This window comes from Parasteatoda tepidariorum, chromosome 2, assembly GCF_982258835.1.
Source record: "Parasteatoda tepidariorum strain Cologne lab strain chromosome 2, Ptep-v5.0, whole genome shotgun sequence".
Lineage (NCBI taxonomy): Eukaryota > Metazoa > Arthropoda > Arachnida > Araneae > Theridiidae > Parasteatoda > Parasteatoda tepidariorum.
The window spans coordinates 104807017-104834806 of record NC_141756.1 but is presented as its reverse complement, the minus strand read 5'-3'; the positions used below and the strand labels follow the sequence as shown (position 1 = coordinate 104834806).

Genomic DNA, 27790 nt, shown 5'->3' with positions numbered 1-27790 from the left:
TCACCCACCCGCTATCATTCTCAGGGATGTTGCCCAGACCGTCGCCAATAGCCCAGTGTGCAGCTCTAGTGTGATGTAAATGAACTACAACAACAGCAGAAAAATTCATATGATAATGCTCTAAAATTTCATGTAATAATACTCTAAAATAATTCATTCCTATATTGTTAAAATCTTAACTTCTGTAAACTTCATCCTATCTTTCACTGTAAGATATGCGAGCTATAAGCAAAATATTGCAAAGAGCTTCAAAAACGTCCGTCAGTCACCGTCATCAACTTGCCTTAGTTATGCTGAATCCCCCAGTTGAAATACCATACCCCTACTCCAATTCCCCCAAACGTCGTCATTCATTTAGACAACTTTGCATTCCAAACCAAGAATCTAGCCCCACCTCAGATAAGAGCCTTATTTAAAGAGTTTCGCTATCGAAACCTTACCAACAGCATTATTCTGGCAACAGACGGATCAAAACAATTGGACAGAACCAGCGTGGGTATATATTCCTCTAAAGGTTATACGGTCTCTGGCCGAGTTCCGTCACAAACATCAGTCTTCACTGCAGAAGGATTGGCGATCTTCCTCGCCCTCAAACATTGTGTTACCAGCTACGAACATCATACCTTGCTAACAGACAGCCACTCAATACTTCAGTCCCTCTCCAAAGGCACTAGAAAATCTCCAAGAATCTCTCTACTTCTCCTAGACCAAATAGCCAAATCTAGCCAAATTGCGAAGTCACTCTCATTTATCTGGGTCCCATCCCATACTGGTATTACAGAAAACGAACAAGCTGACCAACTCGCTAAACAGGCACTTAATCAAGATTTTATCACGCACCTTTCATCACCCCAAGATCTTTGTCAAATGTTTTTGAGAGATGAGCTCAATAAAGAACACAGAGAATGGAAAGAGTGCAAATACTTCCAACCCTTTCCGCACCTCGACGAACCTCAAGGCTACCGCCCACTTATCAAGTCCCGAAAACTAGATGTATTAATAGCCAGACTCCGAACGAAAACGCTTCCAACCAACGCGATTCTACATAAGTGCAAGTTAGTAGAAAGTCCTAAGTGCCCCAACTGCGGACATATAGACACGAACGAACACTACCTCCTGGACTGCTCCTTTTATCAAAATGCTCGTAAAGACCTCTATCAATCCTTATCCCTGCAGAGCCCAGCTTTCACTGATCTGGTTAACTTGTCTCTCAACTCCCGGACCAAAATCCAATCCCTCTTAAAATTCTTCCAAGCAACTAACAGATTCTAGCAGTTCGCTCCAACCTTGTGCTATCTACCCAGCCCCCAACCTGAAATGAGCCTTATTTATTGAAACGCAGAGCTATAAGCGATAAGCAGAGAGCTCGCAGCACTTAACTATACTCAATACTCAATACCCCAGTTGAAATTTTAAAACGGCGATTTGAAATATATTATACCACACACAATGAGTATTTGCTTGAATATGGACAAAATGCCAATGATAGTTGGGAAACGGAGATGCAAAAGACCTTATTGCTCAGACACAGTTTTCTTGAATCTAAAGCTAAAAACAAAATAAATTATCATCGTTCATTCTAAGACTCAGATAACAACAAAACACTTATGGCAAGCTTTACTTCAATTTGCTACTAACAATAAGTAAAAACCATGTTTTTTTGAGTTGTTATCATAACTTTGAAGTGCCAAAATTTGATATCGTGATGTATTTTTAAAAGATATCGATCATTTAACAATGTATCTCAATATTTTTTTAATCCAAATAAAATTTGATGAGATTGTGATCTGTGGCAGAAGAATCAACTCAAAAGGTATAACTCGTAGCCACCCCTGGACAGACCTCTACATGAATTTTTTTTAAAAATTTGCAAGTTTAAAATTAATTTGGCGATGGTAGTTGGTGTGACAGATCACAATACTGAAATATCCGTCAGCCATTTTGGCCAACACAAAAGTCATTTTCGTGTTATCCAAATTTACTTTTACATAGTGATTTAGGGAATATTTCCGCTCCAACTACAATCCTCAAGATTCCAAATAGATTTAAAAAAGAAAAAAAACTGTGGATGCTTGACCTTTCGTTAATATTTTTTTTAGTTTCTCATGGGCCACAGCCCGGAAATTGCTAAGACTTGGTGATTATTCTGCCACAGATCATGATACGGAAATCACCCCGTGATTTTTAAAGGCAGTAGTTGTCATCATTAAGGATCACAATACTGTCCCATTTGATACATGTTTGTTAATTATTGGTAACCTGTCACCTATATAAGTAAAATTTGACCTTGTTACCACATATTAGGAAACATGGTACTAAAACTGATAAGTAACCGTTGTTTACATTATGCTTATTAAATGAAATATGATAACTTTTGAAGTCAGCATGCTGGTCTTAATATTCTTAGAAATATTTCCATAACTGCAATTGTTTGTGCTAATACAGAGGTCTGTCCAGACATTTTGTAAAAGGTCCTGTTTTTGTAAAATTGTGAAAAAACTACATAATTTGTAATTATAAAAGAAGTGTTAAGTCACATTCTTTGAACCAGGGTTCTCCTTTTTGGAATTTGTGCAAATAGGGTCCTGTTATTGCAAAAAATGATAAAAACCTTTTTAAATTGTAAATAATTACAAGATTCTGCTCAACAATTTCCGCTACTAAATTAGAGATGCAACATACAAATATTTGGTATTTAGCCTATAGTGCTCAACACAGAATATTCATTTCAGACGAATAATGGAAACAAAGTCACTCACATTTCTAATAATTTCAATTGACATATTTTAAATAACACAACTTAGTCATGCATCACTTTTAATGTGTTGCGCTTTGAGTAAACTTAAACAATTCTTAAATTTATAATATTTTATTTAAAAAATTGCCAGAAATTAATTTTTATTTGCATAATATTCTATTAATTAATTTTATGAATAAATATAAATTGATCAATTATTTATTTACAAAAAAACATTACAATTTAATATCAATAAGAATGCACACACGATGTTTGTAGAAGTAGAAATATTTTCTTAGAATACTACATTTGAAATTTAAACTTAGAAAAATCTGAAAAACTTTCAAATCGTCTTTTTTTTTCCTGGGAAGGATTTATTCGATTAACAAAAGAATAATGAAGGTAAACAAATTTGTGAAGGGTCTGATTAAAAGATAAATTATTTTGTGAAGGGTCTGCTTTTATGAAAAGATATTTTGTGAAGAGTTCATTAACGGACTCAAATTTCTTCTAAACAGACCCCTTTAATAGACTTATCTAATGTGTCAAATGAAATTGCCTGGTTCTTGAATTAAAAACAAAATTTTTTAAAAATGCTATTTAGTCAATTTCTTAGATTTGATTGCACCTTTTGTGATTCCATTTTGTTTTGTGTTTTAGGTTTCTTTTCTGCCACCATTGGCCAGGGGAGATTTTCATATTGGTGTCTACAGCAAAATAATCGCCAACATTAGTAGCCCGTAAGGTAGTGGCTTCCAGGTAGTGGCCTGTAACCTGCAAGAAACTAGGAAACAATGCAGAAGTAGACCAACTTTCACAATATAACTTCTACCATGTAAAACTTAACATGTTTTGTTTGTTTTACAAGCAAATTTCAGGGGTGGTTATATTCAGGCAGTACCCCGAAATCCATGTGTTTTGTATCAACCTTCCAGGTCTAAAAATGAATAGTCGGGCAAATGATTTTTCTAGGAATATCACGGGAATCCATGTTTCTTGATATTCTTTGTTGGTAGATAATTTAACTATTAATCTTATTTCAAAAAATTATGTTAAATGGAAAGATGTATTGTATGTAAAGTGATATCTTGCACATAAGATTTTCAGGGTTTTTGACTTTGTGTCACAATCCCTCTGAAATTTAAAATCGCTTTGGAAATTTAAATTGGCCGTTACAGAAATATTACCATTGATAAAAACTTTGCAACCATTTTATCTCAGATACCAATACAGAAATCTTCATACTTTTTTTACATGCCAATTACAGTGTTAAAGATTTTTGATTATTAAGTTTAATTGGTCTCCCTCTATAAACTTTACAGGCAGTGGAAATTTAAACATTATCTTAAACACTATTGTAAATTTATTCTGACAGACCTTTTTTTTTTATGAACCATTTTTTTCTCTGTAAAACTTTTTTCTGTGTGACCCAATTCAAAATATTCTCATAACTAAAATAACTTTAGCAGCAGTACTCTTAAGTACATGTTTTTTTATTAAATTCAAGTTGAAATTTGACTATGGACAATGATTTTTATGGACTTTGAAATTTGGATATAATTTTTAGTCCAAAATTTTACAATAGCAAAATAATTTTTGAATATATGGGGGAAAATATATAGAAATTTACCAATCATAAATGCTTTTTTTTTTTGTAGAGACAATTTTTGAAAATATTTTCTTTCTTGACCATATTTTTGTGTTGATCTTTAAATATAATTTTTAATTTTCACAAATTATGTCTAAAAATAGGTACCTCTTATATAGGTACCTCTTAAAAGAAACCTAGACAGACCCCTGTCATCCAATATAAGACTAGTATATAGAAAAACAAAAAAGGGCACAACCTGTACCTTAAATAAGGAATCAGGTCACTTGTCCAGCTGACTGTGGCCTGTCAGAGAAAAACATGTCTAATAGGGCGGATGTCTGTCTCTAACAGTTTACACAACTCTTGCATCAACATTTTATACTGTTTATAGTGTGACAACTCACAACTGTACCCACTCTTGCACCAAGTTTTATCATCAATCTTTTTTCAATTGTTGCTACGGATTTCATGTTTCTTAAAATATTTTTTTTGAATAGATTAATGACTCATAAAGTCTGTAAAAGGAGTAATATGTAATTTTTTTCAAACTACAACTTCCATGTGTCGAGAAGAAAAAACTTTTTACATATTTTTTTTTTGTTTTTGTTTCCTCTTTTAATTATATAAATGTTATTTTTATGCACAAAAATGAGTCTTTATCGAGGTATAAAATGGAATATAAATAAATAATTAAATATTAAAAAATAAGAAACTACTCGTTAAAAAATAAATTCAGATAAGTTATTCTACCAGCAGTTACATATCTGATAACCTACTGACTGAAGTTGTCTTCATTAAGTAAATATAATTCCACAACCTTGTGGCACACCCTAACAAAAATATTTCCTTTTGTTTGATTTGTTCAATTTCAATGTCAGGATTAGTAACACTGTTTGATTTTATTACTTTAAATACATTATGTGATAGGAGTTTAGCACAGTATAACCACCTCTAACTTTCATACCAATAAAATCTACATTCAATTGAACCTGTAGTGCATCTACCACTACAAAAATATAATACCAATTCACTAGTATATAAGACAACTTAACTCGATTCTATGGTGGGGTACCTTTTCATAGATGAAGGTTGACATTGTCAATAACAACTCTCCCCTCAAACTTATTAATGTGAGACAAAAAAAAGATAAGAAAAAAAATAAAGTTAAGGTTTTTGCAAATTTAGAGAAATGAAATGGCAAGGGAATTTGCATTGAGGTATTGCTGAATTATAACTAAGAAATATTATTTGTATTACTGTTTGCAATAAAGCATTTCCTTTTTATTACATTCAGGTCCATTTAGAAACTTTCCTGGAAGCAATGGAACCCCATATCCACCATGTCTGCTCCTTCTATTCCAACGTCCACTCTCTACAGTCAACCAGTTCAAAGGCAACCTTTTTCATACATGAACTGAAGAAAGATTGCTGAAATCCTTTGACCATTAAAGAAATGTAAGGTTATTGATTTTTTTAAATTATTAAAAAAAAAACAATTTATGCTAAGCAAGATTTTGTTTAAGGAAATTTAAAATTTATTTATATATTTTTAATTAAAAAATTATTTTTTTACTATCACATTGACTATTTAATTCATAATGTTGCATATTTTTTCTATTTATACATTGTTTGGTGCACTTCTGCTTTTTTGTATTATGGTCAAATGCATCCCCGAAAAATACTTTTTGTTTATTTAGTGCAAAATATAAATATAATTTTAAATTATGCTTCGTATAAATATAAAAATAAATCTAACTCTTAAATTTACTGAAGAATAAAAAATGAGGGAAATATAAATTTTCTATCTCAGATTTATACTTATTCATGAGATATAAAATTTTCTTAGTCTGCTTTCCTTTGCTAGTAAATTTATTAATTAAAGTCAATTCCTTGTAAAACGTTGTTTAAAATTTTATTTAAAAAAAGAGAGAGATATACATACTTATTTAAAACAAAAAATAGTTCATTATTTTTAAATACAAAATTTTTTAAAAAAATGTTAGTTATTTTTTTTAATTCGAAAAATTTAATGAACTTTAGCATAAATTGAATGCTTTCATACCAATTTCATTACTTTCCCAATTCAATCACACATGTTTTTTTCATTTAACTCTGCATCTTAATCCCCTTTTTTTGTCATCTTTTCTTGTGTTGTTTTTGTTTTGCATGTATGGAAAACAGAACTTACAACAGGTATATATGTACAGGCAAAAAAAATTTAAAAAGTTTTTTAGCCTTTTTTGGAGATTAGCCTATATAAATGTTCGCCCAGTTAACAGAAAATTCTAAAAGACTTATAATAAAATAACTGTGTTTATAATTGTTTTCTATTACTGCATAACTTTCATATTTGCAAAAAAATTTAAAATTTTTTTTTAGCCTTTTTTGGAGATTAGCCTATATAAATGTTCGCCCCGTTAACAGAAAATTCTAAAAGACTTATAATAAAATAACTGTGTTTATAATTGTTTTCTATTACTGCATAACTTTCATATTTGCAAAAAAATTTAAAATTTTTTTTAGCCTTTTTTGGAGATTAGCCTATATAAATGTTCGCCCCGTTAACAGAAAATTCTAAAAGACTTATAATAAAATAACTGTGTTTATAATTGTTTTCTATTACTGCATAACTTTCATATTTGCAAAAAAATTTAAAATTTTTTTTTAGCCTTTTTTGGAGATTAGCCTATATAAATGTTCACCCAGTTAACAGAAAATTCTAAAAGACTTATAATAAAATAACTGTGTTTATAATTGTTTTCTATTACTGCATAACTTTCATATTTGCAAAAAAATTTAAAATTTTTTTTTAGCCTTTTTTTGGAGATTAGCCTATATAAATGTTCGCCCAGTTAACAGAAAATTCTAAAAGACTTATAATAAAATAACTGTGTTTATAATTGTTTTCTATTACTGCATAACTTTCATATTTGCAAAAAAATTTAAAATTTTTTTTTAGCCTTTTTTGGAGATTAGCCTATATAAATGTTCGCCCAGTTAACAGAAAATTCTAAAAGACTTATAATAAAATAACTGTGTTTATAATTGTTTTCTATTACTGCATAACTTTCATATTTGCAAAAAAATTTAAAAATTTTTTTTAGCCTTTTTTGGAGATTAGCCTATATAAATGTTCGCCCAGTTAACAGAAAATTCTAAAAGACTTATAATAAAATAACTGTGTTTATAATTGTTTTCTATTACTGCATAACTTTCACATTTGCAATATTATGAATGTCTAAGAATTACATTTGTTTAGAAAGTTGATTAATTTTTGTGTGTGTGATTGTAGCAGTAATTCTATATAAGTATATTTACACTTAACCGAGAAACATTTTCATGCATGAATATCTTAATGAATAGCTCTTGAAGTATAAATTAATGGTAGTGGCACATTGTAAGTATTGTATCCGTCTCTTCTGAATTATTCTATCATCTTAAGTTTTTTAATCAAATAAAATTTTCCAGCTAAGATTTTGTAACAAGTCAGTTAATTCAGTTGGTGCCTATATATATTTTGAAAGCATACTTTCAAATTAAGCATGTTAGCAGTAACTTTCATAAATATTCTTCTGAAGTGGCATGAAATGTGTGACATTAACTCAATTATAATAAATAATGTAAATGATAATAAAGTATAATAAAGTAAATGATAAGTAAATAATCTAATCAGATGTTTACAAACAAAATTAAAAATTATGTAGTATATTTACAGGGTAACAGTGCACCTAAAAAGTCATGGAAAGTCATGAATTTCGGCATTAAACAAAATTTGTCATGACATGTCATGGTTTTAACTATTTTTTTTTTAAAAAAATCATGGAAAGTCATGTATTTAGATCACCCTAAAGTCTAATTTTCAAAATGGAATTTACCCCACCCCCCAACTTCATGGTGTACTGAATATCTGAATTTGTAACAAAATCCTTACTCACAGTCATATTTTATTAAAATGTAAAATGTTTTTATAATATTCTTTAAAAATTATGGTGTTCTTTTACAAAAATGAAAGAAAAAACATCATTTCTAGAGCAAAATATCTTTTAAATTTCTGTGATTTCAGAATTTTTGTTATTTATTTTTTTGATTTTATCATTTTAAAATTCTAGCTGAAGCAAGCCAGTGATTGGCGAATTTTTTTATTTCGAAATGAGAACAGAAAAATCAGGAGTATTTTTTTCCTTTCCGATGAACAAGAAAAGTATCTTTAGAATGTAATTCTGCAGAAAAAAAAAGAAAAAAATTATTTGCTTTTTTATTTTTTTCAGCTATTTTATTGCTTCAACTCTTTCTTTACTCTGTTTTTTAAACTTAAAATAAATATGAAGATGCACTGTATAACTGTTTTAGTTGTACCTATCATTTCAATTAATGTTATTATAATGCTCTTTTAAATTTATTGTTGTGCTTTTGTCAGAGAAAATAGTAACTTTGTGAAGTTATGAAAAATTCTTTGAATTTGTCCTGGAAAGTCATGAATTTGAAAATCTAAAATGTAGCAGATACCCTGTATTTATTAGAATAAATGAAACCCTTTTCCAGTTCTTCTTAACTTGCAGACATCTAATGTATGCCTTGATTTTCCTATCTTGTCTGACGTGTGCCTGGGCAGCAAAATAAATTGTCCCGCATATAAAATAAGATTAAAAAAGAGACTAAGTTTTACATTTTTGATGTGTAAATAAGTGTTTAAATACTGATTTCTTTTGGCCAACTTTACATATTTAAACATGTTGAGATGAGTTATTAAATAATACATTTGTTTACTCATAATTAAAAATGACCTTTATACAACAATTTAGATAATTTAAATTTAGAATGATTCAAGACTCATAGTTTTTTTTTTTTTTTTTTTTTTTTTTTTTTTAAGATACTCATTTTATATCACTTTGTTTTATAAACTGTATTGAAAAATTGAATTTATTGTTGTGAACATATTTTATTTCAAATGAAAGGGATTTATTTTAGAAATTTGTTTACTGAAACGAATTCAAGAAAGTTTTGTTTCAAATAAAATCTAGAGCAAATATTACATGAAATGATTTGAAGATTTATAGTTTCAAAGCCCAGTTTTCTAAATGAACAATTTTGTTCACTTATTTTTATTACTTTGTTCATTTATTTTTAGTACTTTTTTCACTTATTTTTATTTAAAATTTAATGAAAATTTGAATTTAATTATTTTTTTAACCGTTGTAAACTAATGTTTTTAAAAGCATTTCAAATAACATTTGTTCTAATCTTTATTCTTGACCAATTCTTTTAAAATAATTTGAAATTATTTTTGAAAAATATTGAAATCATTTTTACGAAAACTTTAAATGTAATAATTTCTTTAGCTAGGTATAAATGCTTAATTTTTTTATTGTTTTATTTATTTTCTTTCATTTGGTAAATAAACTTTATTTTGTGCGTACAAAACTGACTGAAACATTGTATATTTAGCATGCAAATTTAAAGGTCATCTGTCACCTGCTACTGAATCTAATGTGATATTCTTTTAAATTCCTAGGTGTACAGTAATTAACTACGATCAAACTGTTGTGGATGCGATTTTGCCTAAAATGGAAGTAAAAGAAGCTCAATTAACTGAAGATGATGCATTTTTCGCCTCTAGAAAGGAACACCATAACTCAAAAACCATTAAGAATGTTCTTCCTTCAGATGGTTTACAAAACGACTAGGTACAATTCCAATACAAGATGTGTATGTACAAATTAGTAAGTTATTTTGCCTGTATGTATTTTTCAAAATCAATAATAAAAGAATACCAATATAAAGTGCTTCTTTTAATTTAATGAATCGTGTAGAATGTTGCTTCAGGGTAGAGAAGGATGGTAACAAGAATATCTTCTTCTTCATCTTTGTCAGTGCAACAGCCCCTTGCAGGCCTTGGCTGCCTCAACAGCTGACAAACGCCAGTGCCTCCTATCCATGGCAACTCTCTTCCAATTTCTAATCTTTAGGGTTTTTAATCATTGGGATATGTGTATCAAGATTTATCAGAGATCTCCAGACCAGCAATCAATGTGTATCAGGATGATCTATATTGTTTTTTGTTTTGTCTTTGTTTTTTATTTAACATAGCATATTTAACATTTTTTGTATTGTAATTTTTTTATTTAAGCTCACTTTATAACTTTTTTAAAAGAAAAGAAATTATAGGCATATAAACGGACCTATGAAAATGTGTACAAACTAATAAAATCTTTTTGATAATGTTCCTTAAGGCCTGTGACAAAATGTTTGAATAAAACTCAAAAGTTCTTGAATATTAAACAGTTAGTAAATCTGAATATTTTGTACCCTGAGCCTTTTGATTTACCCAATTTAAATGTAAGGCTTTCAACATCTTTTTTTTTAAATTACAGATTGGAACTAATTGTCTTAGTAAATAGTATTCTTTTTAGCATCTCTTACATACAAAGGTAGGTGATTAATATTTAATGGGAAGAAAAATGCTGAGTTTAAATAAACTTAACTAAATTTTTGTTCACATTTTTCTTCAATCTCAATTAAAGTGAAAGTTATATCGTTTATTACGCTATGAAATTTTAAATATTGAATCGATATTCTCTTGAATGATTTCAACTTTTTTTTTTTAGTTATTACACCTAAATGTGAAGAGTAATTATTTTATCTATTCTTTCAAGAAAACTAAATATTTTTGAAAAAGAATAAAAAATAAACCTGAAGTATGTTTTTGTTTACCCTAACAAAATTTATAAGTATTAGTTTTTGTTAATTCAAATTTTTCAAGTTCTAGTAAATTGTGATTTCAATCAAAATTTCAAACTAATAAAATTGTACCCTAATTTACAAAATGTAGCTATAAATTTTTTTTAAGATTTAAAAAAAAAATTTAGTTGTAAGATTGTTTCTTAGCTGCATACTTGAATTGCAATCATTTACATCTGGCTAGTTAACTTACAAGTAGCTTGTTTAGAGATATTTTCATCAATTAAAAATTTTAATTGTTTTCATAAGTCCTTTTTTTTGTTACATAAGTAATAAACATTTGTATTTTGCATTAAAAACAAAAATTATAAAATTAAACAAAAACAAAGAAATATAAATGCAAATGGTGCTATTTTTTTAAAAAAAAATCATGCATTTGATTTTATAAAAATCTGTTTTTGTATTAAAATCAATCAATCTTAGAATTAAGCAGTTTGAAATTGCTGTTTTAAAATTATTTGAAACAGAGCAATCTTTCAAAATTTGGGGGTTTTAATAATTATTTCAAGATATTAATGCCTTGTTTCATATCTAGTAATCAGTTATTTTACATTTTTTAAATATATTGTTTGAATTCTAAAATTTATTGTATTTATTTTTTAATTCTGATTATAATTTAAATTAAAAATTAACAAAATTGTTCAAAGAACAAAATTTTGTTAAGTTGTCCTGAAATTATATGTTATATTTTTCATAGTAAAGCGTTCCCCCAATAGATAAGATGCTCTTAATTGTCTTTATTAAATTTCCCTAATAAACAAGTGCTGAATATTTACTCTCCTGTGAATATCTTTCAAATTATGAAAAATATAATGTCATTTAATAATTAGAATGGAAGAAATATAATGTGTGTTATTCAAGAATTTGAATTGATTCTTTTCTTTCTTTCTTTTCCTTTTCTTTTTGTGAACAAAATTGCACAAACTCTATTCTAAAGTCAGCATTTTTTGTCTGTTTTTTCAATTTTCGATATATCTTTATTTTAGAGATATTTATGTTAAAAGAATTTTGTCAGTATCATATTGTTGTAAACTAAAATAAAAGGTGAATTTTAAAAACATCTAATCACCGACAAATGTACAGTACTGAATTGTTTACTATGTAAATTCAAAGCTTTACATTTTAAAGAAGGATGCCATAGAATTTCCAAAAATTATCAATTGCTATTTCTCCTTATCAAGTGAAGTGACCCTTTATCACTTATTTTTTTTTTTTTGGAAAAGAAGGGTAAAATTTCTCAACTGATATTCTTTCATCAAAAATTAAACTTTAAATACAAAATGGCAAGGAGAAAGTTTTCTTACTTGTAAAAAAACATTATGATTTTAACGACAGAAGAGTTTATGTTCACTTGAAAACTATATTTCATTCTTCGTAAAATATTTTTCTTAAACCAAATATTTATATCTTTCAAAATCCAAATATTTATCTTTATCTATGTAATTCTATTTATAAATATTGTAAAATCTTTTTATTCAAATATTAATCTCTCTTTTAGTTCAATCCCCTGGCAAGTATGGGATAGCTCCTTGCAGTAGACAAAGTGCAGAGCAGTACAGAGTGAGTAATTTAATAATTTTTCGTACTGAAAATTATATTTGTTTTCAAATTTTTTCTATAATAATAGCGTACTTGACTTTTTTATTATATTATTATAGTTTATTTTATTGTTTTCTTGTTGACTTAGAATAAACATAAGCATGGTGTGTAGCGTTTTTAAAAAGTGCTTAAAGGTGCTTATTTTCGATTTTCCTTATTTAAAAACCCTTTAAGGTGCTTTTTTCATTGTTTTTTAAAAAGTGCTTAATTTTTCCTTTTCGAAAATGAGATTTTTTTTCTTCACCAAGTTCATTTTCGCCGCGTATTATGCAAAAGTATGCTTTTCACATTGTTCCATTCAACGTTTTCTCAATTCATTCAACCACAATCCATTTCAGCGTACTGCTGGTCCATAGCGTTTGAAAGCGCCAGTCATTTTACATGTTTGATGAATTACTTGCGAGTCTGTATATGCTTCTCTGGTGAGATTATTGCACTCTCGTATGCAACTCTGCCGTATTTTGCAAGATATTCTCAATTCAAACTTTGTTTTCCACCCTCTGATATGGAACAAAAAAATCTCTTGATTTTATAATGGCTAATGTAATGAAGAAAAGGAATTGTTGATCAGAAACTAGTTATTTTATTGTGATCATTTAAGGTCTTTGAAAATTATTTTGTATTTTGTTAATGTATATAGTGTTTAAAAATATTTTTGAATGCTTAAAAAGCACTTAAACGGTGCTTATTTTTTGCTGAAAGATTTGGCTACGCACCCTGATAAGTAAATAAAATTTTCGCAAAAAAGCATTTAAACAGTGTATTAGTATAGTGTATGTTTTTAAAATCAAACAGTAGTCAAAAGTATTTTACTATAATCGTTTATTGACATAAAACTATCCAAAATTCAAAAATTGATATACAGTATTTATAATAGATATATTTACAACAACAGTGCTGTAAAATCTTAAAAACTCCAGTCATTTTAAGTTTAAAAAATATAAATTAACAATTCAGATACTTCCAAACATAAATATATGAGTTACCTGTTCAAAATTAGAAACAAAGACTAATAGTATAGTAAATACTTAACTTCTGTAGAAATGATTAAAAATAGTATGATTTAAAAGAAGGAAAATTATTGCTTTGTGTAACATAACACATAAATGAATGGCTTAAGATACTGATGATTGAAAATTAACACAGATCAAAAATTTCTTTCTTTTCAATGGTTTTTTCTTTATTATGTATGACACTCTTCTGTTTTTAACATGTTTCTGTTCCTGTTTCCTCTTCTGCTTTTAACACGTGTCTATGATTTACTGAACAAAGTTTTGATTGCAATCTTTTGCTTTCATTCTTATTACAGGCATTTCTAAGTCAACCAGATTGTTAATATTTTTGATTAGTAATACATTTTAACATATTAAATAACATGAATTAACCCCAAATAACTAAACATTTCCCTTATTGACATCAGACATTTAATAATTTTGCAAAATTAAACTGTTACTATAACATTTTAGCATTGTTACTGTAACACGGCAACAATTTTAAAAAAATTATCGTAACTCTGTAATTGTAAATCACTTATCTTTATGAAAATGTAACAGGGTTTCTCTTATGCTATGTCAATTTTTTTTACTTAAATAAATAAAATATACTAGACCCTGCTATTGTCATGGAAACTATTAACTGGAGAACTATTGTCATAGGAAGGGCCCAGTTAAAAATCCTTTAAAAAAGTCTAGGTCTTTTTTAAACAGTTTCAATAGTTTTTCAAATAACATATTTTAATCTTGTGCTAACATTTGAACTAAACATTTAAAAAAATTAAATAACTAAACATTTGAAAAATTAACTCCCAACTTATATTAGTTTTTTAAAATCTGGTTCTTATCATAAACGTGTAAAATTTTCAAAGATTACAAATGTACCATTATAGTTTGTCTACGGTAAGAACTTCCCTCGACACAGAGTCTGAGAACGCCTGCTGCTATGGAAACAAGAGTAGCACATTTCAGGGAGGGTAGCTTCTCTTCACTCTAGGGCTAACAAAATTGACCAAAGAAAAAGATTCCCTTTCTCTCACTGACCCGAGCCAAAACTTGTCCTAAATAATGACCCCACACACCTGCTTGAAATGGTTGTGCCTCATTACCATAGTCACCGCCAGGGGTCCAGACAAATGGCATGGGGAGTTCTTACTTTAGACAAACTATATGTCATTGTTCTTTATTTTTATTAAAAAATGTAATAGTATTTCTCTTTTAGAAAAAATGAAGAAATTAATCATCAAATAATTATTATAAAAGAAAATAATAAAAGACAATAATAATGCACACTTTTTAATGTTTTACTTTTGGCAGAAATAAGCACTAATTAAATAATTGGAGTATTAAGAAAATTGCTATTCTAAGAATCAAAGTGTAAACTACGATTTTGAAAAAGGTTCTTTAAAAATTCCTACAAAAATTGAAAATAAGACTTTTTGTGTCTTGTTAAAAGGAAATCCCAATAATGTAAGATATATGTTTATCATTTTGAATGTAAAAATAAGCTTGTTTTAAATTCCTAGTTAGTTACTGAATAATGCTGGCAAATTTAGAATTTATGATGAAAAAGAAAGGATTTTCTTAATTTGAGTGTAATTTGATATTGCAAATGAACTAACAAACTTTATATAATGCCCTCATATAAAATAATTTTTTCTTAAGAAAATGTTTTTTTCAGTAAAAATTTCATTTTTTTTTTTTTTTGGCAAAAATAGTGAGATATGTACATTTTTCAGGAGTTTGAAAGATAACCCTTGTTGTCACAATTGCCTCTTTTCTTATCCTAACATGGTATATGTCGGCTGCATTTTGACTTTGAAGTTTTTGTTAATCAAACCTACCAGCTTATAAGTTGCAGGTAAGTTTTTCATGCTGATAACTTCATAACAGGGGTGATTGTACTCCGGGGGTGTCCCGGAATTCCGAGTTTTTTGTAAAATTCTTCTGGGTTCAAAAACCAGAAGTAGTGCATGCTAGTTTTGTGTGAATATCACATAATTCAGCATATCTCCAGACCATTGGTTCACTGACTTTGCAAATCAAAAACTTATAATCCGACAGAAATTTGAAGATTTTGCTAAATCCCCTTAATGAGACGTTCATATGCATTCTCACCAATTACGTAAAGAATTACGTCCTATGCGATTCTTCCGCCAATTTGATTGTTTTGGTTTGTCGGATTTTCACCATTTTGAATATTTGGAACAGTGCCTTAATCTGCTAATATCTCGAATCTTATTAATGTGATGTTAATATCAAACATTGATTTTTGTATTTACCAGATTTAAAAAATTACATATTGCAATTCGTATTCACGAGATTTAAAAATCCAATATCGTGACTTGTATTCACACATTTGTAATATCACACATCAATTTTTGAATTTTTAGAAGTGATTTAAAAACTATGCATTGCGATTCGTATTCACACTATCTAAAAATTATGCACAGTGATTCATATTTTAACGATTCAAAAATTCAATATTACAATTTGTTTTTTTAATCAAATATTACGATTCTTGTAAGAAGTAAGTTTTTTTTCTTGAATTAGTTACTCTAAAGGTGTGATATGTTTTGCATTAGTACGTAATTTAATTATAAATGCAAAAAATTATGTTAAATATGAAGTCTATAAAGTGATTTTTTGCCCATAAAATTTTCAGGGTTTTTCACTTTCTACCACAATCACCCCTGTTCATGCACAAGTAAAAAAAAAATTATCTAGGGTTGTTTAATTTTTTTTTATCTAATTCATGCCTACTTTTATTTAAAACTATGTGATTAATAACATACTAATTTGTGCATTTTGTAATATCTCTTGGGTTCACTTAAAACATTGTAAAGAGCAATCCAGGAAATGTTTTCAAGCCGTATGCTTTAAAATAACCCTGAATTGTCTTTGATGTTCTCTAAATTTATACATTTTCATAATATTTATAAAATATTTATGTATTTATGCAGAGACTAAAAAATATGACACTAGAAAATGTGCCTCTTTAGTTTTAATAATGTAAATTACTCATTTATAGAAAATGTAAATTGATCCTATTTATTTTGAGAAGGAAAAGAATTAGTGTATATTAAACAGAAAAGCTGGCAAGCTAACTAGAGTATTTTGTTCTCATGCAATCAATATTTTATTTCATTGCATAATTTTGTGTATAACACTTTAAATTTCAATATATTATATTTTAACAATGCTTTGAGCTGTACACTATTTTGTGAAAAATGTTGATCGGAAATGTATAAGAAGTTATTCACTGTGTTATTTCCTTAGTGTACAGTTCTTCAAAAAATATAGGGCTAAGCAAGACTAATATCTAAACTTTCACTGTTAGTTTTTAATTGTACAGTCTAAGCCAGACTGAGAAATATTATAATTCGTGTTTTAGTTTGGTCCAACTCTTAATGGGTAAAACGGAAGAAAAAATTTAATATATTATAAGTAAAATTGTAATAGCCCCAATGAACAAGTTGACGTTATTTTTTTATGCATAACTTTGTTCCAATTAAAGGGGAATGTGATTATTTAAGTATTAAATATAATTAAAAAAAGTTTTACTAACAAACCAATACCAATAGAATACAGTAAACCAATATTATTAAAATATATTGAAACAATATTCTTAATTTAATCTGTGGTACGCTAAAATTTCAAAATCGAAGACGGAAGACACAAGAATTCTAAAAGTTTTTTTTTAAATAACGTTATAGATTCTGTAAATATTCAACAAAACCAAGTCAGTTTTCTAAACATAATATATGGGGAGAATTTTCAGGCATGTGCAGGGGTCTGTCCAGGGCAAATTTACTGCTGTTTAACGGTACATACAGGGAGTACATACGGTACATACAGGAAGTCAAAATTCGAACATCATTCTAAGCATTTGAACATTATTTCTTACATTATTATAAATGTATTCTAATTGACCTTTATTTTTTATGAATTTTTTTTTTTCCTATGAAACTTTTTTCTGTATGACCTAGTCAATGTTTTCATAGTGAAAATAACTTGTAGTTCTAGTTCTGTTATATGCAGTAAGTTGAAATTTAACTATGGACAATGGATTTTTTAATTTGGATACGATTTGTAGCTCAAAATTTTACAATAGCAAATTTATTTTTTAATATATGGGGAAAAATATATAGAAATTTTCCAGTCTTAAATAATTTTTATTTGTAGTGACAATTTTTGAAAATAATTTCTTATTTCACTATATTTTGGTATTGATATTTTTGATGTAACTTTTAATTTTTACAAATTATGTCTAAATTTTCAAAAAAACTTAGACGGACCCCTGATGTGATATGATTGGTTATTTTAATAGTATTGCTTTACCAATATTATTAAAATAACCAATCGAATGCAGTAAACAAATATTATTAAAAAATATTGGAACAATATTCTTAATTTAATCTGTAACATGCCAATATTTTAAAATCAAAGACGGAAGACACAAGAATTCTAAAAGTTCTTAATTAAAAATAACATTTTATATATTCTGAAAATATTCAACAAATTTCAAGTCAGTTTTCTAAATATCATATATACCTTATGGTGCCAATATTCAGGCATGTGATTCTTTCGCTAATTTGCAGAATTCTGAGAATCTCAAAATTATTTATTCACACACTTCCGCAAATCAATAATTTACATTCCGGCAAAGTTTCTGCAGATTTAAAATCTGAATTTTGTTACTTAATGCAAAATCTCGTTAACGGGGCATTTATTCTGCCTTTACCAGCACCCTTTTATTTTTCTTCTTATGTTCTCATTCATGCGCAACAAATTTCTTTTACGCAGATTTATTTGCAAAAAAGGCAACTTTATATAAATTTTGAGAGAAAATTCCATATTATTTTCAGTTAGAATTAATGGACTACTGAGGTAAACATAAAATTATAAAATTGGTAATCTTAAATTTAATTCCAAAATGGCAAACGTTTAAAAGATTATTCGCCGGAAAAAATGGCTCATTTTTTAAAAAAAAAAACTTATATTTTAACCAGTAGCAATTTTGTTGAAATACCAGTTTGTGAAAGAAGAATTATTTAATCAATGTGATATATTTTCTCCTTTTTTCATTTGGTTACAATTAGATTGTATTAACTTTTAATATAATATTACAACATGCAAATTTCGATTTGTACATTTCATTAATAACTTTTCAACACATTCCGTAACATCATAAATCCTTGTTTTGATCGTTTTTTTTTTAAAATTGCAGTTTATGCAATTGATTTTTTCAATGTTCCGATATTCAATGTTCCGATATAAAATTCCGATATTATTACAACTTTCAAAGTTTGAAATGGGCATTTAAGTAATAACTTTTGATACGCTCAATTTGTATCCATACCATTGTACATCTATGCTATGTTTTGATGGTTTTAATAGCTACAAATTTTCTCAATGCTTTTTTTTAAATCCTTAAATTTTTTATACATCATTATTACAACAAGCAAAATTCAATTCATTAATTTATTATTGACTTTTTTATGGGGCAATACCACTATTTTTTCAATGGGCAATTTCACAGTTATTTCTACTAATATTGTTGGGGGCTTTTAAATCATATTTTCATACGATATTGTTTAGAAACAAGAAATTAGAATGCAGCATTCCAATTAGAGTTTTTTCTGGCCGTTATTACTGTTGATTTTCACATATTATTTTTAAAAACCTGTCTTTATTATGATACGGCAAATTTAAATCATACAACTGAATATTCATTATTTGACGTAATATTTCTGTCATTTTTTTTTCAATCAGCAGTTATCACTATTGATTTTTGCATATTTTTCAATAATGTTAGTTATAATATAAAATTGAATCTCAAAGCGTACATTTAATTTTCCCAATTTTGTGTGTCTGATTTATGTGTTTTTACTGTAAATACACGTGGTTTAATCAGCAATCTTATTTCAGTTATTGTCATAAATTTCACAGTTTTTATAATCCTTTTTATTTAATGTGATGACAACTCGCAAAGTGGGAAAAACGAGGAATATGTATATATTTTTTATGTGTAATAAGGTATAAAAAACTTATTAGATACATTTTTTTTTGGATCTTTGTTTAATTATTTTCTGTGTACAAAAAAAAAAAAAAAAAAAAAAAAACATGGAGAAAAATAATTTCTTCCTTCAATCACAGGTTTGAATATTATATATAATTTTTTCGATATATATATATTATGTGTTAATGAGAAAAAAAAGAGAAAAATGGTTTTAGGTAATTATTTCCAACAATCATATGTCTGAATATTCTATGTAATTTTTCAATATATATATACACAGGGGACATTTTGTAAAAGGTCCTGTTTTTGTAAAATTGTAAAAAAACTACTAATAATTTGTGAACATAAAATAAGCGTTAAGTCACATTCTTTCAACCAGGGTCCTGCTTTTGTAAATTTGTGCAAATAGGGTCCTGTTATTGCAAAAATTGCTAAAACCTTTTCAAGAAGTTTTTAAATTGTAAATAGATACAAGATTCCGTTCAACAATTACTGCTACTAAATTAGAGATGAAACATACAAATATTTGGTATTTAGCCTATACTACTCAACATAGAATATTCATTTCGGACGAATAATAGAAACAAAATCACTCACATTTTTAATAATTTCAATTGACATATTTCAAATAACCCAACTTAGTTATGTATCACTTTTAATTTGTTACGTTTTATGTAAAAAATTGCCAGAAATTAATTTTTATTTACATAATATTCTATTAATTAATTTTATGAATTGATCAATTATTTATTTCCGAAAAAAATTACCATTTAATATCAATAACAATGTGCACATGGTGTTTGTAAAAGTAGAAATATTTTCTTAGAATACTACATTTGGATTTTGAACTTAGGGTAACTTAATTCGTTTCAAGCCGTCTTTTTTTTCCCCCCAGGAAGGGTTTATTCGATTAACAAAACAATATTCTAGGTAAAAAAATATTATTAGATAAAAAAATTTTCGTTCTCTTTTTAATTATCTTCTGCGTACAAAAAAAAGGGAGAAAAAACATTGAGAAAAACGATTTTAGATAATTTCTTCCATCAATCACATGTCTGAATATTTCATAGAATTTTTGCTAAAAATCTTATTTGTTAATGAGATTAAGAATATTATACATTAATTTCTTAAAAATAACTACAATCATATTCATTCATATACAAATTCTAAATATTCCTAGCAATTGTATAACATTACTGCAACACTATTGTTTGTTTCTGGTGCAAATAGACTATTATTTTTTGTACGCCATCATGCAATCCTGTCAATTAGACAGTCGATATGCTTCATTGAAAAGTTAGTTAAAAGGGCGAACAAGATGCCCATCAAAATAAATCATTCAAGATGGTAAGAATTAGCAGCTGTGTGCGTGCGTGCAATAATACAATGCTGCTACAGACGCAGGCCCACAATGGAAATAATATTTCCTCGCAAGGACAGTTCATCATCAAAATCTTGCACTTGTTGTTTGTCATCTTAATGAACTATACAGACAAAAAGTCTTTTAAGAAAAATATGTCTTGTGGACCCATTGGAGAAAGGAGGAATAATTCCATCTTCAGAGAAAGGCACCGGGATTATTTCTGCTGCGGCTGCTTTCAATCCTTATGGTGAAAATTCATGATGTAGTTCAGCAGGAGATCGTAACAGTACTTGTATTCCGTCTATAAGTACAAAGAGCATCAACAAGTATAAGTACAAGAGTACAACTGCATGATACGATGACACTAAATTTTACATTCATCCTTTTATTTATTTATCTAAAAATTTTATATTTTATAGTTTTCTGCGGTAAGAACTCTCCCCCCCCCCTGCCATGTTAATTTCTTTTACTTCAATAAAGAAAGTATACTAGGCTTTCTCATGGAAAAAGAGAACTAGTTGTCCTGGAAAGAGCCTAGTTAAAAATCCTTTAAAAAGTGTTGCTCTTTTTTAAACAGTTTCAATAGTTTTTCAAGTAGCATGTTTTAATCTTGTGCTAAGATTTGAAAATTAACTTTTAACATATATTAGTTTTGGAAAGTGTGGTTGTTACCATAAAAGTGTAACATTTTCAAAGATTACAAATTTAACATTATAGTTTGTACAACTTCCCTCTCCACTAAGTCTGAGAACGCCTGCTGCTATGGAAACAAGAGTAGCGCATTTCAGAGAGGGTAGCTTCTCTTCACTCTAGGGCTAACAAAATAGTCAGAAGAAAAAGATTCCCTTTCTCTCGTCGACCGGAACCAAAACCTGTCCTAAACAAAGACCCCACACCCCTACAGGGGCGGATCCAGAAATTTTCCGGGGGGGGGGGTCATAAGCTCAGATCCGCCCCCCACGAGTAAATTTTTTTTCAATATTTTAAAAAAAAAATAAAACTGAGGTTTTTAATGCTAGTTTTCTCATTTATTTTTTTCATAGTGAGCAATACATCAATAATTCAAGTGTTCAAAATCTTTAAATAATAAATGTAATGCGTTTTTTAGAAACTTTGGCAAGTACAATCTCTGGTTAAACCTGTTGGAGCACTCGGCGCACTTCAGCATTGTTAATGTTTGCAATGAAACTATGACGAATTTCGTTTTAATCTTTTGGATTACGATTCTTGAAACAGTGAAGAACATAATTGGATGGGGGGAAAAATCAATTTTTCCGACCTACCTTGGTGTATATGTCCCCTTAAATAATTTTTAAAATATTTCATTTCTTTTGTAAACTATAAAAAAAAAAAAAAAATTTTTTTTCAATTTTGTCCAATTAAAATCAATATATATATTTAAAAAAAATTTGTTGATTTAAATCAAGCTGATTTAAAAATTCTTTAACATGTAGCCCGTGAAATTGCAATCTAAATTGTCCAAAACAATTTTAAAGAGTTTTTTTTTTTTTTTTTTGAGCAAACGATTTATAGTAAATGTTTTAATAACAAACATTTATTTAAATTGGGAAATGTCTTTTACCGCTGTGCCAACTGTAATTGTGATTTTATTCATTGAATTGAGAATTTATGTAAAATAATCAGCATAAAACTTAAAATATAATTGGTACAATTTAAGTAAGCCGTTTCACCAGATCCAGTAAGAATTCTTTCTAAATTTCTAAAAACAACAAATCTAATATGATTAAAGTTAGTTGAGATTTCAATCTGTTCTGTTATATTAAATATTTATCAAAGAGTTATTATACTGAAGACTATAACTCAGATTGTTTGAAAAGTCAGCAGTTAAACAACTACTTGCATTTTGAGTCTCATATTTTCTCTGTAAAAGTATTATAATTGATCTGCTTAGAGCATTCTTAGGTGTTTTGTTTAATTTATCTATATGTACAAGAATATTTGGGATTCTATACTTAAAAAATGTGTTTCTTATTATGTGAAATTAAACTGGGCTTTAATTTTCAGCATGATTTTGCAAGAAGAAATATTCCAAGTACTTACAATGTTCTCTATCAATTGTGGCCGATGTCTCCTCACCACTTTCACGGCTGTAAACACATCTACTTCTTCGTGCTCAATGGCCTGCTCAATAGCAATGCTGGCTGCACAGTACACGCCCACACGACTCCGACCATTGCTGCAATAAAGAAAAATCCATTTTCTCTTAAAACCTGATTAATATGCAGTTTGATTAACAAGCATCTCTATTTTAAAATTAAATTGTATACTAGCCAGAAATTATTGAACTTAGCAACATGAAATTGTGAAGATATCAAATAAATTTTAGATTATAAAAAGAGAGTAATGTTTGAAATTTTGTTTTACACATCAAGACAAATATTACAATTTTGTAATAACACATTTTTAGTGTTAAATTTTTATTTCAATAATAAATTACTGCAAATTAATATGATTTCCATTAAACATAATTTTAGTTTCTTTATGGCTTATGTTTTATAGAAATTTATGAAAATGCTGTTTAATTTTATAATTGTGTGCAAAAGACTTTTAACTTATTTTTAATAGATGAGCAACTCATTTGTGACAGAAGAGTGAATTGAAAATTTTCAATTCCTGTGAAATATTGCAAATTATGCAAAAAGTAAAATTAACATTAATGGATCGAAACTTTGGACCACTCTTGTGACCAAACTGTTCAAACCATATTTCCCGGATTGCGGCTACCCCCCATATTTTGAGGGTAAGAAATCAAAATACATTGTAAAAAAGGCATGTTTGTTCAGTGGAAGTATGTTTTTATGTATTATTTAGTAGCTTAAAATATAGTCTTGCAGAAATTAATTAGCATATTTAAGGTCATCCTCTTGAACCTCTAAGTTTGTGACCTTGTACATGAAAATCTGATCATTAGATAAATAGTTATTCAGTTTTCTTTTTTTTTTTTGTGTGTGTGTGTGTATTTGTCAGGGATGAGATTCTTCCGCGGATTTCCGCCTTTTTTCAGATTTTTCCATTTTTCCCGCTAATTTCCGCTGAAATTTTATTTTACACAAGTTAAAATATTTTATGAGGAACTTAATTTTCCGCAGAGCGAAATTATTGAAGTCCTCATTCCTCCTTCTGAAGTTTCTCTAAAAATCATTTCCTTGGGATAAAACTGGTTTTTTTTCGCTTTTGTCTCTCGAATTTCAGCCTTTTTATCAAAAACTCCTATTCTCTAAAAGTTTCGTTTTTTTTTTTTTTTTTTTTTTATATAAGTATCCCGCTTTTTTTTGAAAATTCAGTCGTTGAAGTAAAATAATTATACAAATTTACGATTTTCAAAGAAAAAAAGAAAATTCAAACTACGTCCTAGCTGCTAACCCTTCCGCATTTTTACTTATATTTTCTAATTTCTCCGATTTCACGCACAGAAAATAAGATTTTCCGTATTTTTTATCCGTTGGCGGGATAGCTCGTGTTTTCGTAATTCAGACGTCGCTGCTTCTTGTATTCTGGAGTGAAAGCAAACAAAAAAAGAGGAAAAAAATAGAGGTGGATTTGCAGTGAAAATATTTATTTGCTCATTCAATTAATCTTGTAAATCATTATTTATTATGTCCAAACATAAAACAATACGAACAAGCCTTTTAGAAATCCCAAGTTCAGACTCTGCAAATATCTCGATTTTTATTCACGCGATTTTAATATCAATCATCGATTTTCGTATTTACCTGATTTAAAAGTTGCGCATTGCAATTCTTATTTACGCTTTTTAAATATCGTACATTATGACTCATATTTACGAGATTTAAAAGTCCAATATCGTGTTTTGTATTTATGCATTTTTAAAATCGTGATTTTATTATCAAACATCGATTTTCGTATTTACCTGATTTAAAAGTTGAACGTTGTGATTCTTATTCAGGCGATTTAAATATTGTACATTGCGATTCTTATTTACGAGATTTAAAAAACCAATATCGCGATTTGTATTTACGAGCTTTTAAAACTCTATGTAGAAATCCCAAGTTCAGACTCTGCAAATATCTCGATTTTTATTCACTAGATTTTAATATCAATCATCGATTTTCGTATTTACCTGATTTAAAAGTTGCGCATTGCAATTCTTATTTACGCTTTTTAAATATCGTACATTATGACTCATATTTACGAGATTTAAAAGTCCAATATCGTGTTTTGTATTTATGCATTTTTAAAATCGTGATTTTATTATCAAACATCGATTTTCGTATTTACCTGATTTAAAAGTTGAACGTTGTGATTCTTATTCAGGCGATTTAAATATTGTACATTGCGATTCTTATTTACGAGATTTAAAAAACCAATATCGCGATTTGTATTTACGAGCTTTTAAAACTCTATGTAGCTACGCGAGCTTAAAATCCAATGTCGTGGGTTCGTTTTTGCGGTTGTAATATTGCGCGATTTAAAAATTATGCATCGTGCTCTAAAAATTACGCATCATGATTTGTATTTTCGCATTTTTTAAATTCGGTGTTGAGTTTCATATCCACGTGATTTAAAAGACTCATATCGGGATTTATAATCACATGGTTTACAAGTTTAAAAATCGCACTTTTTTGTCAAATTTTTGTTTATATATATATATATATATATATATATATATATATATTCTTGGATTTCCTCTTTTTTACTATCTGACTACTCTCATCCCTGATTTGTGCGCACTTGTACATAATAGTAAAATTGTTAATTGTAAGAAAAAAATTGTTGAAAAATTTTGTTTGCTTTGGCACAACATAAGGAAAGAGTTGGTTTTTGATAGTGTTTACCTCTATAATGTCGAAAACCAGATTTGACATTGAAAAAAAAAAAACCTGAAAAAATTTTTATATTTAGACACGTATGCAAAAAACTTTGAATTGGAAATCAACAATTTAAAAAGTTAATTAATGCTTGGTAAATTTTCCATTCATTACATTCAAAATAGTTAATCTCAAATTACATATTAAACTTCTTTCTTTATTTTTTCAGTATTACTGTGAATGCGATAAAATTTCTTGTGAAATGGTAATTCTACATTTCAAAGACAAAAGCAATTTTTTGGTAGGATTTTTCGTGTGAATTCTCTATTTTAGGATAGAGCATGGGAATAGTAATTAAGTTTTGTATTATTTAAAACTTTGTTTTTGAACTCTGAGTAACTGATTTTAAGTTAGTGCTATTTAGTAACTAATTAAAACATGCGTTTATTCCTCTTATGTCAAACAAACTAGCATGGCTTAAAAGTTACATTTTTACAAACATTTATAAAAATATTAGATAAGAGACTAGGTTTACAAAATTTTAATCTTTGAACTTGATTAATAATAATTAGAGCTAGGATATTAATAACCTGAAAACCATCAAAATTTAAATACCACCCTTTAAAATTTTTAAGAATATGTATTAACTTTTTTAAATAGCTATAACTTATAAATTTAATAAAAAATAAGGTAATTAAACTATGAAATTTATGAATTTTTGTTTCAACCTACAAAAACATCCGAATATTTTATTATGGTATGTTTTCTGGTATTCTTAAAATTGAAACATTGCCTACTATCCAAAATCAAATTCTTATATTTTGAAATTCTCAGTTCAATGTCAACATTTGTTTTTAAAGTATATCAGTCAACATTTAAAGGATGTCAGTCATGACTCAGTCAACATTTGTTCTTGAAGGATATTTAAAAGGCAAAATTTTTACACCAATTTATAAAGTAAAATTAGTAAAATGCTAAAAATCATTCGAAATTCGTAAAAAAAAAAGAAAGATAAACAATGTTCTAAAGAGAAAAAAAAACGGAAATTCAAAACAAATTCCTTTATCATCAACGTCCGAGCCCTGGTAATAATAAATAATGTCTTAAAAAGGTAATACCCTGATTTACTTTAAAAAAAACTGACGAAAGAGAATGGATGAATCTCAGTTGTGAAGGCAAAACGTAGAGACATGCTTGTTAAAGTTTGGTACATATTAACACTAAACATACCATAATCGGTCGAATGACTGTCTAAAAACTTTTGCATAAAAAATGTGCATATAAATCTTATTGCTTTTGCACATTTGTCTTCGGGATTTCTTCTAACAATTATAAGTTCAGAAATGACGAAGTAATGCGTGTTCAGTGTATTGCATTCGATTAATTGAACATTTCTGCAAAAACTGTTGCATAATTAATTCAACCAGAATAACTAAGAATTCAAATTTCAAGCAAGTACCTAAAATTTTAGATTGGCAATTTTTGGCAATCTAATTTTTTTTTGCCAATCCAATTTTTAGATTACTAGTTTTGGTGAGTAGCTTATATTTTATTTTGATAGCTTTACTTTATTTCTAACTAACTGTTAGTTTTTACCCAGAAAAATGTCGAAACAATCAAGACAGCACAAGTTCTTAGAAGAAATAAATAATATAGGTTAAGATTTTTCGGAAATTGATGAAAATGAATTTTCTGAAAATAATGACATACTGGTTGAACGTAAGACATGCCAAATAGGATATTGTAACGAAAATAAAACCATCAAAATTTGTTCTAAATGTGAAAAATATGTCTGCAGAAAATGTACAATGGATGCACACCCTGCCTGTGTAAAAAATGCATTGAGCAATGAATTAAAAATTCTTATTCCTTGTGTTTGTAATGCATAAAAATTGGCAATATACAATTTTGTTTAGTTATAATTAAGTTTTTTAGTTTATTTCCTACCTAGCATCCAT

General features: G+C 27.9%; 1 protein-coding gene and 1 long non-coding RNA gene across 5 annotated transcripts in view; one reads left to right on the top strand and one right to left on the bottom strand.

Moving 5' to 3' along the window:
- The first annotated feature begins 263 nt into the window (after window positions 1–263).
- LOC107440415 (uncharacterized) lies at window positions 264–23399 on the top strand. The gene is made up of 8 exons (XR_015431489.1): window positions 264–305; window positions 1405–1813; window positions 3398–3539; window positions 5623–5783; window positions 9841–10048; window positions 12565–12626; window positions 15397–15518; window positions 23068–23399. It is a non-coding gene; the product is annotated as an uncharacterized LOC107440415 (long non-coding RNA).
- LOC107440418 (receptor-type tyrosine-protein phosphatase kappa) overlaps window positions 19622–27790 on the bottom strand; it is a 99662-nt gene continuing 91493 nt past the window's right edge. For 2 of the 4 annotated variants that reach the window (XM_043054733.3, XM_071177951.2), the window contains exons 15-16: window positions 23104–23239; window positions 19622–21343 (exon numbers count right to left, since the gene is read on the bottom strand). In XM_043054733.3, coding sequence (XP_042910667.1) covers window positions 21278–21343; window positions 23104–23239 — 202 coding nt within the window. In that variant the 3' untranslated portion in view covers window positions 19622–21277. Of the gene's footprint in view, window positions 21344–22912; window positions 23240–27790 lie in introns of those variants that run through there. The other 2 variants (XM_071177949.2, XM_043054732.3) reach the window with 2 other exon arrangements.